At 37.8% G+C, this 11,282-nt stretch overlaps 1 protein-coding gene across 1 annotated transcript in view; it reads right to left on the reverse strand.

Annotated features, from left to right (window-relative positions):
* The window catches only part of GRM5 (glutamate metabotropic receptor 5), a 418,657-nt gene that overhangs the window by 50,348 nt on the left and 357,027 nt on the right, over positions 1-11,282 (reverse strand). The window contains exon 8 of the mRNA XM_011363299.1: positions 922-1,861. Coding sequence (XP_011361601.1) covers positions 922-1,861 — 940 coding nt within the window. The remainder of the gene's footprint in view (positions 1-921; positions 1,862-11,282) is intronic.

The following is an 11,282-nucleotide window of genomic DNA, read 5'->3' on the forward strand; positions in this document are numbered from 1 at the left end:
GGTTATGGCCTGACCACCTCTTTTGATATGTCCTTCTTACAGAGAGATCTTTATTCCCAATTCAACAATTTATGTAGCCTTTTTAATACCTCCAAATGTGTTTCCAAGCCATTGATAAGATGATCCCATTGCCTTTTTAAAGTGCTCTAGGGGGCATTTATCACATAAGGAAGTCCTTCACATGGAGAAATCATTGGCTGTTGGCTTCGGATTCTTTTCAGATAGCGGTACCCAATAACTATACCTGTGATACTGAACTGGGTGGGATGGGCAACAGAAAACCTGGGAAACTGGCTGGTTGTTTAGGAAGATTATATGCAAAGCCATTTTATTGTTTTATAACTTAGACATTTCTCAAAACTTAGACATTTCTCAAAGACTTCAAGTTGCCCATTAAGAACTAAAATATAAATTCTACATTCTCATCTCTCTATGGGGTTAGGTAATCAAGGGCTCTCTGGCTTGAAAAAGGTTTAGGCACATTCAAGTACAGTCGGATGTGTAAGGCTCTTGGTATTCTGCTCTCAGCATTATCTTGTTAACGATAATTTTCTCCGCTCTTTTCTGGTGAACTAGAATATAGTCCACAGTATATCCCTGTCCCCTCAGGACCTGGAGGGCCTCGCCTTGGCTCAGTGACTTAGCTGTGCTCTTCCTACCCTGCCAACCTCACTCTCCTTTTGCTGTAACTCTTTGCTTTATCAGAGATCTCAACACGTATGCTTCTGGCCTTGGCCTAAGTCACTGGGTCCACATCCAATTAACCTCAGAAAAGCCATTCAGTGAAAATGTTTAAAGCCTCATTTCCCAGCGCCCTGGCTCCCACAGTTTCACTCACTCAGATATTTTCCATTTAAGAGACCCAGGAAGCAAAGGACACTGCTTCAGCAATAGGGCGCCCCCCCCCCCCATGGTTTTTACCTTAGGGTTTCCCCAGAGGAGCCTCTCCTCTTCCACAGGTTGACCAGGCTGCTGGATCTGCTGGCTGCGGAGGAGGACTTGCCATCCCCCACGTGCATGCGCACCACGGTGGAAGTGGTGAAGGCGCTGCGCACGTTTCTCTCCGGTTTGGCCAGGATGATGTACACCTTCGGCACAAACATGCAGCCCAGTGCCACCGTGGCACTGAGGCTGACCGAGAAGCACATGGTGATGATTTTATAGTTGCTGCCAAAGTAGATTGGCACAAAGGCCAGCCATATAATGCAGGTGGTGTACATTGTGAAGGCGATATACTTGGCTTCGTTGAAGTTAGCAGGGACGTTTCTGGTCTTGAAAGCATAGAAGGTACAGCTCAAAATCAGCAACCCATTGTATCCAAGAGGAGTGACAACTCCTAGGTTGGTTGTATTACAAATCAGGTAGACTTCCCGAATGCTTGGGTAGTCGTGCATTATATCAGGAGGCTCCATTATAAAGAGGGCAACGATGATGCCCAGCTGGATGCATATGAGAATGAAAGCAATCACAAGCTGGGCACAGGCACTCATGAATCGGGGCTTTTTGGTACAGATCTTCTTCTTGCTGCCAGCCAGGATCCTCGCAATACGGTTGGTCTTGGTTACAAGGGCTGAGTAGCTCATGGCTGGGGAGAGACCAATGCCAATTCTCTGAAGGTAGCAATAAATCTGTTTGGGCTTTGCAATGAGGCAGAAGGTACATAAGTAGCCTAGGCAGATGCCGGCAAGGATAATGTAGCAGAGTTCCCTGCTGGAGGACTTGACTACTGGCGTATCGCGGTAAATGATGAAGACTGCGGTAACAAACAAGGTGGCCAGCAGGCCGAGGCAGGCAAACACCACAGCTGCAATGGGCTCAGGGTCACCCCAGCGAAGATACTGTACTGGGATCAAATCACAACCTGCAGAGACACAGACACATATTGAAAAAGGAGGAAGAAACGTTTATTTGGGTCATCTGTGCCTAAGTTACAAACAGCTGCTATGATTCTTTTACTTTCTCTCCAATCAACTTTTTTAATCTCAGGCTCCCATACTACTCATTTCTTCAAATGGTCATTCATAAAATACTTTTCTCTATATTATCAATACATACTCTGTGATTGGAGTTGTTCTAACTTTTGAAAACAAAACTGTGAAGAACTTGTTTCCTGCCCTTGTAAAAAGTAATCAGGGGTGGGGAGCATCTAAAGAATTACAACTATAATAAGGGCCATAAAGAAGTATAGCAAGGATCCTGACCCAGTCTATGGGAACAACAAAACTTTCCTTCAACAGGAAAAGTAGCAAATAAAAACATTGGTTTGTCTGAGTTTGGGGATTGAATAGATTTGACAACAAAGATTAATTGTAAAGAAAGAGCTAGGGAACATTGAAGGCAAGAAAGGAGACCACTCACTGTACAATAGTGTGATGAGTGGTGTAAGATAAGGCTGGGAAGTAGGTGGGAGGGGTCTTTCAGGGCAGAGAGTCTTAGATTAATAAAAAGTCATTGGAAAGATCTATGTAGAGTAGAGGAAATGACACGGTCAGATTGGTGTGTGTGTTTTATACATTCCTTTGATTGCTGTGTGGATTTTGGGTGACATAAAGATGTGGACAGATTTGAAAGTTATTTGAAGCAATACAGAATGTTTAAATGGATGTGGGGTATGTGAGAGGTAAAGTCATCAAGGATGACCAATGTTGGGTCCATCTGCTCTGTCCTTGAATCTACTGTATAGAAAAGTAAGGATTTTCAGAGAATCATATGATTCCAATGTTATATAAGAGAAGATAATGTTTAAAAAGGAGGCGGGAGGTAGTAGAAGAAAACTGACCCCAAAGGTGAATAATTGGCCTGTATGGGAAGTGCCAGCACTTATTCTCTACTGTGCCAGAAATTATTCTCTACTCATGGCTAACAGGTTTTTTTTGTTTTTTTTTTTTTTTTAATATCACTTGATTACACAGCAGGAAAAAGTGACAAAATCTGGCATCATTTGAGTTACATGCCTTCTTTTTACATTTCTTTGAGAGAGTGGTTCTCAAATTTGGTTGCACACTAGAATCACCTAGAGATATTTTTTAAAAAATACAGTGGCCTGGGTCTCACTGACAGAGTTTCTGATTTATTTGGCCTGGGCATTGGGATTTTTACAAAGGCACTCTAAGTGCTTCTCAATGTGCAGCTGAAGGTGAGGACCACTGCTCTAGAAAGATCATTTCTGTCAATTAAATTTTTAAATAGAATTGAGGTAGCTTTATGGAGTGAGTAAAAGTAATCTGGAGCATTGACATTTGAGGAATGTGACAGAGATTACTAATTGCTTGCAAATATCTATTCTCCCCTTAATCCTCAGCAACAGATCTCCTATTATAATTTGGGTGGAAAAGGATGCAGCTAAAACATTACATTTTCCAGCAGCCTTTGCAATCAGATTTGCCATGTGATTAGGTTTTAGCCAATAAGATGTAAGTAGAGAACTCCTTAAAGAAAAATGACTTATCTTGGAGAGACCCTTTTTGCTCTTCCCTGATTCTTCCTTCTGCTGCCTAGAATATAAACATGATGGCTAGAGGTCTAGCAGTAATCTTGGACTGCGAGGTATCTTTAAGGACAGAAAACATGTTCTGAGTTTTGGAAGTGAAAAACAGAGAGAGCTGGAATCCGTGTTAATCATGGAACCGCTGTTTAAACTATCCTTTCTTCTGATATATGCAGCCAAACCAAATCCTAATTGGTATAGATGTAAACTTTTTCTATTAACTTCCCGCATATTATGATCAAGGGTGTTGGAGTCAGTGATTTTATCAATGGTTACTAGGAGGTAAGGGGGCCCCAGTAAGTAATGATAGCAAAGAAGCATGCGGGTCTTTTGAAATATGTCTAAAGACAGCTGTGTTGTAAAAAGGAAAGGAAATATTCTTTCTTCTTTCCCTATTTCTGCCTTGCCAATCTCTTTCTTCAAGACCTCAGGTTTCACCAAGTACCATTAGTATTGTAGTTAAAATCATTATGGGTTTAATAGAATCTGTGAGTGAGCTGAGGATCCTCATACACTTTACAAAATTGTGTCTATGGGAAAATGTATCCTTATTTTAAAAATTTGTACATTTAATATTAAAACGAAGTGCTTTTAAGTTAAAAAGTCTATGGATAGCTCAGACTAAATATAAGACAGTTATTTTACATAATGTCATTAATTATAAATAAATACATATCTCATTGCTAATAAATATACCTGTATCTCCATCTGGAATCACATATGCTGCTTATATGTTGGAATTCAACCTCTGAGACTTTAGTATGCCATGGGGTTTAGGTTAATATTTACAAATTTGTTCCTTGTAGAGACTATTTTACAACAGGGAAATAAGGATTAGTTATTCCTATGTTTATTCTTTATAAAAACAATTTATTAATAACACTGACATGAAAAGCAAATATATTATCTACTGTAATTAATTCTATAGGGGCTTGTTTCCACTGTTGCTCATAAGCTGCTAATATCCACGGTAACTCCCTGATACAGGAAATGTGTTACATGGTACCTGAAGTAGGACTCCTTTTATTAGCCAAAGAGAATCAACTGAAAAAAATATAAATATTTACTTTAAGGGTTTCCATTTTACTCTTTTTTTTTCTGCTGTTCTGCTAAATTTTAATTGCTTTTATCTAAATGCAATTAGCACCCAAATTACTAAATGTTTTGCATATGATAACATTCATCACTATTTTTACGTCAGATATTTTCTTCAACTCATCATGTGTAACTCATTAACATCATGTGTGGAACCAAAGAAAATCCCATTAGACAAATGTGTTGGAAGAAATGTGCATAAAACATGCCTCTAATGTGATTTGATTATTTTCACAAATTTATCAGCTTTTATACATTCATTTGAATGTTTTTTTTTTTCCTAATGTGAACTACTCAGAAGGCTTTATGTTTAGTTTAATGATGCTGCCATTGCGCAAAATACTTTTGTAACTATTTTCTTGGAATAGCAAATTAGATTCTCCGTAGAGTGCTATAATCACTGAATTTTATAATTAGATAAGATCTTAGAATTTCCAAAAGTGGATGTGCATCACAATCATTTGGAGAGTCCACAAAGATACAATTCAAAGGTCTAAACTCAGATTTTGAATCATACATAAAGGGTGGGACAAAGGAATTTCATTTTGAATAAGGAAGCTCAGTGACTATATAACTAGTCCTTGGTCCTTAGTTGGCAGGCAGCCCAGCCTTAGAGATTATCAGGTTGACTTCTCATTCAGTGTGTGAATGTTTTATATAATAATTCCAAGATGTGATCACTCTAACCCTATCTAAGACTTTCTCCATGAACGACATTCTCTCAAGGCCAGGATAGATTGGAAAGACAGGAGGTCAGGATGGCAGGCAGAGACTGGACGTGAATGAACTGGTCAGAAAGGCTATCACAAGAGGACAGACAAGGGATGATAGGGCAAAAACTAAGTCAGTCTACTGAAGAAAACATTCATGGTAAAACATTTTAGACCTAGAATTGAAATAATTATGAGGTAGACAGACAGAAGAACCAGGAGAGGGGCTTCTAACCATATTGATGGGGATGCTGTTAACTAAGACAAGGGATATAGGGAGAAAAGGGTCACATATTATGGGAATGATATCTAGTTCCAGTTTGGAGGTGTTGTGTTTGAAGTGTCTATGACCTACTGAGAAGATGAAGTAGAAGCTAGAGGAGAAATCAGGGTGGAACTTACAGCTTTAGGAATCATCTGTTCAAAGGATGAAATGAGAGAAAAGGAAATGAATGCAATCAATGAGCAAATTCACTGATGTAGATGAAAGCAGAGCCTAGAGGTCTAGTGTAACATCAACTTAAAGGAATGGCAGAGGAAGAGGGTATGTCAGGGAAGACATAAGATAGATCAGCTAGAAAGAAGGATGTCAGAAGTCAAAGGAAAGTGGTTAATTGGACGGTCCAGCATATCCTCCTCCATTAATATCGCTTCGGTTTTTATTTTTTAAAAATCCTTATCTAAAGAACTTACACAAAATCTAAAGAACTTACACAAAATTTTACAGATCTCTCTCCTGGTGGTATGTCATTCTCTTATATTCTACCTCCCCCTGCTACTATGGTTAGATCCATTTATGTTGAACAAGGGGTGGTATCCTTCCATTGCTGTATTCCTATCATGGAATGCTTTCTATCAAATCTCAGAATCTTGTGATAATGCTAACCCTATTATAATATAAGCATCCTGATGTTAAGGACTTTGTCCCTTTTGCTCACAAATGGACCCCTAGTACGAACATAGTATCTCACTCATACGGTTAGCAGAGCAATTTACAAATTAATATATTTACTATATATGCAGAGTATATAATTTTCATCTGTTGTACAGATCAAGTCATTCTCAAACCTTTTTGTTGCCTTTAAGAAGTCCCATGTTACAGAACTGTTATGTACTGTTATAGACAGAAGGCTAAATTCAGTGCATTACATTCAAATTTTAGCTAAGATTAGGTAACCATGAGAAGGCAAAACTAAGTAAGCACCTAAAAGGCTTTCTTCTGCCTAGGGGTGTGAAATATTCCACATCAGAAATATTCCTGGAACTGACTACACAATGATAAATATTTTATAATTGACTGATTAATCTAATTCTGAGTAATTCACTGAATCTGGGAAGTATGGGTAGAGGAAAGAGGAAGACAGTTAACAGAAGTTATTTTTTTTTAACAAGTACCATCTAACTATGAAGTTCAGAGTCACTGTTCCCAAGAAATCAGTTAACTGCAACATTTTTTACCTTAGGCTAGAAAAAAAAAAGAAGCCCCAAGTCCTCTGCAGGGAAGGTATATTGTAGAATTGATCGATTTTTACCATTACGATAGCATGACAACATACCATGATAATTCCCTCAAAAAAGATTTAGTCTTTATCCAAATGTTAGGTAAGTTTTATTGGAAACTACCTCACCTGTAAGCTGCCTTGTTTCTGTTTATGCCAGCATTTTATAAAAGGAGTAAACTAACATTTATTGAGTATCTCATATGTCATGTACTATTTAGGTAATCTTCATAATAAACAAGTGAGGTAGGAATTATTAACTCTATTTTACGGAGGGGCAATATGAGGTTTAATATGCTAACGTCTTGGGGCTGAGATTAAAACCCTGTGGTATTTTTCATTGCTTGGTGAACTGATTGAATGATTTATGCTACATGGTCCTGAGGCTACTGAGTAGGAAAGAGAATCATGAGTAATTAACATCTGCCGTGGGCAAGGCAGGGCTAGTGGTGGTATAAATATTTGATATTTGTTATCCAGACATAAGTCCATGCTCCCTTCTGAGAAATCTCATGGGTTCAAACTGTTTAGCAAGGTTCTCCTCCTGGCTTATATTTTCTGAGGGTTGCTGGCCAGTGACGCTGATTGGTAAATTGTTGGGTTTGCGTCCCTGAAGTTTTCTAGTGTAGAAATTTTTCTGAATGGGCACCAGATATCCACAGCACAAAAAAAACAAGGGTTGACTGTGGGGCATTCCTGACACTGCCACAGAGGGGACTCGCAGCCATCCATTTATCACTGGACCCAGACTATTTCATGCTCTTCAAAGCTTATTCTATATTTTTGTTTTAGAATCCCGAAATAAAATTCCTTCAGAGAGTTTAGCCAACTCACAGCTTTATCTTTTTTACTTAGTTTTTATTTCTGTTCTTTGTTATTGGTTACATTTTATAGGGGGATTTGAAATTGTATGCAAAGATTTATTTCATAATTAAGGCATAAAGAATGATTTAATAGCACAGCGGAATGCTAAAGGGAAGGATTATTACAGATGCATATTAGTAGGTAGGAGCTTTGAAAATGATCTCTTCTAGCCATGTCGCAGATAAAGAGGAAAAACTATGAATTTAAATAGTGTGCTGACTGGAATACTTTGCTTCGTTTTTACCTTTCCCCTGTCCCTTTTCACTAGCTAACTCGTTAGTCTTTCATTTTCCAGATCCTCTTTGAGAATGGCTTTCCTGATTCCCTGAAGCTGAACGACAGGTTCCTCCCATGTGGTCACACAGCTCCCTGAATTTGTGCCTATCACAGCGCTTGCACATTTTTTTCTCTGTGTGTCTGTGTGTGTGTGTGCGTGCGCGCGCATAATAATACAACTGTTATGCTCATAATGAGCTTGCTTGTTTGGTTCACATGGTGGATTGCGAGCATTCTGAGAACTGGAGACTGTTTCTTTGCTTTTCGCTGTTTTCTAGTGCCAAGCACAGTACCAGCACACAACAGGCAGTTAAATGGATTCAATGAATGAACTATTTCATTTATGAAGAAGAGGACAATTGAGGAATCAGGAGATATGCACTTGACTTTCAGCTTGCACGCAAATATTTCCTGTGAATATGAGACTTTTGCTTTATTTATTTGTGGCTCAATTTTTCTATACATAGATGGAAATAATACAGAATTCCTTCCCTATACTGAGGGCTTTAATCTGGAGAAATCCTTTTAGAAAAATGCACATGTGAAAAATTAAAGACTGATTACCTGACAGTGAAGCAATTTCTCAGGACTGAGTCTCTAAAATATTTAAAACTATTTTTGTATTTTACTTGAATAAAACAAAGTCATCATTCATAATATGAGCTACAGTGAGTGTTTTACAATTAATTTCTATTTATTTCTATTAATTTCCTGGCTTGCCAGAATCTTTTCAGGGTCCCTTTCCCATGGTTTTCATAAGACTTTATAAAATTGTTTTTTTGCAAATAACTGTGTACTAAAAAGCATTTTCTGTGAACATGCAAATGTTCAACAGCCTTTTTGATTTTATGACTTAGAGTTTTGCAGCCACCTTCTAGGCCTCACAGTATTCCTTCTCTGTTCCTATAGACCCTGTTACAAAGTCTTGATTTTTTTTTCCCTTTTGAGACATACCAGGACTGTTCTAAAGCCTCAATTTAAATTACCTTTGCTAAGGTTGGTTGCAAAATCACATGCAAACTCTGCCTTGGATTTTACCTCCCATTTCTCTTCCTAAGTCTACTAGTTCCTGAATTTTAAGTATCATAATATCGTAGGTATTCCTCAATTGAGCTACTGGTATATATTTAAGTAACTAAAATGCTCACGTTTATTATAAAAAGAAAATATGAAAACAAACCCCCCATATATTAAAAAAAAAGTATATAAGGGGTAAGATCAATGCCTTATCCTACTCATTAAAGGTATTGAAAATTGTTCACCTAGCACAACTAGAGCATGACACTTCTTAGTTCAGTGCACATTATTGAGCACCTACTCCATTCAAGGCATCGGCCCTGCTTCACGGTGATACAAAGGCAATCGTTTATTCCTTTAAAATAGTGTACTAGTCAAATATGCAGGCTCTGTGACTGCTAGGCACTGTGCCGAGCCGTGTACACTCATTAACTTCTTTAATATCCACAACATTCTCTGAGGTAGGCACCATTATTTCATGCTTTTTCAGTTAAGGTAACTGAAGAGTATTTGAAGTGAAAGGAACCATAGGAGAAGTACAGACATGGGGTGGAAGGAAGAAGCAATGTAAAGGAAACAGCCAAAATGCAGAAATCTACTAGAAATCAGAGGAATGATATCTTTACAGCATAGTAATATAGTGTCGTAAGAGAATTATAACATCTCCAGGAATTACTGCTGAGAGTTCAGAGGGAAATCAATTAAAGCTTTAGGAGGGAAGATAATAATACCTTCCTGCCTACATCTCAAGGATTAATGTGAGGAGTATGTAAAATAACGTGTGACTTGAACAGTGGTAGAATAATTATGAAGTGATAAAAAGAGGAAAAAGGGAAGTGCATACACAAAATAGTAGTGACTCAACATCTGCTAAAGTGCCTACATCTTTTATGAGATTGTCCAATGTTCTTCTGGGGAAAAGCCAGGCCTATTTTATCTTTTTAGCTTATTTATATACACACAGCCCCAAGTAAATGGTATTATATTATCTTAAATTGTTTGAAGTACAAGGCAGCACATATGCTCTCTGAATTTTTCACTCACCTTAATGTGATTTTTAAGAGGTGGCAAGATAGGAGACATTTATCCATTTCATATTACTCATATAATATACCAATGCTTTATGGAGCATTTCCCAAGTGGGTTAGAGAACGTAGAGGTAGGCACTGTTTAGAATGTTTTATGTTCTCGGGGAGAAATATGATCATTTATTTTGGGTAAGGTAGATTTATCAGAAATTGAAGTCAATGAAACCACATTATTTTCTTAGTCTGGTTATATCAGAGAAGTTTTTGACCACAATGACATTGTTTTTAGCCATACCACAAATTTATCACTGTGAAGAACACAATGTACATTTTTCATTGCGTAATTTCTGGCAAGAGGAAAACTGGTTTCTGCTCTCTTTGAGGGCTGATTTTGAAAAGTTTCATCGAGAGAGAGCCTTTAACAATTATTTTTTTACAGAGCAAATAGTGTTACATTTATAAATATACCATCTTTTTAACTCATCTGATAGGATAAACAAATTTATAAGTTAATGAGAATTGAGAAATTTAAAGAGTAAGAAGGCATTTTACAATTTTTCAATGTATGAGCTCTGGCATTTCATTAAAAAATCATTTTTCTTTTCAGCATTAACTGAAACAACTTAGTCACGCTCATTGTTTATAAAGGACCACTGCATAAATTTCTTCACAGTATTTTAGATATACTTTTAGAAAGAATCCAGTGATTTCCATATACCTGCAGCATTGTATCAAAGAAAAAGCTAAGTTTTACAGAAAGACTTTTACAGTAAAGTTTGAGCCTAACTTCTGCTATTTACTCTGTGAACATAGCATAGATATTTTACATTTTCATCTTCAGTTTTCTGTAAAATGGAGATAATGATTCCAAACTTTTGGGGTATAAAGAGGATTAGCCGGCAGAATACAAAGTTCCTATTATAATGGGTGATAGGCATTCAATATATGGGGATTTGTTTCCTTCCTTTCATTCTATAATTTATTTCTTCAGCAAATATTTATTGTCTACTGTGTTCTAGAACAGCGGTCCCCAACTTTTTTGGCACCAGGGGCCAGTGCTCCTATGAGAATCTAATGCCTGATGATCTGAGGTAGAGCTGAGGCGGTGTTGCTAGTGCTGGGGAGCAGCTGCAAATACAGATGAAGCTTCACTCACTGGCCTGCTGCTCACCCCCTGCTATGCGGCCTAGTTCCTAATAGGCCATGGTCTGGTATCATAGGTCCATGGCCCAGAGGTTGGGAACCTCTGTTCTAGGAGTTTGATATTCCTCAGTGAACAAAATATGCAAAACAAACAAACAAACCT

The sequence above is a fragment of the Pteropus vampyrus genome, unplaced genomic scaffold (assembly GCF_000151845.1).
Source record: "Pteropus vampyrus isolate Shadow unplaced genomic scaffold, Pvam_2.0 Scaffold84, whole genome shotgun sequence".
Classification (NCBI taxonomy): Eukaryota; Metazoa; Chordata; class Mammalia; order Chiroptera; family Pteropodidae; genus Pteropus; species Pteropus vampyrus.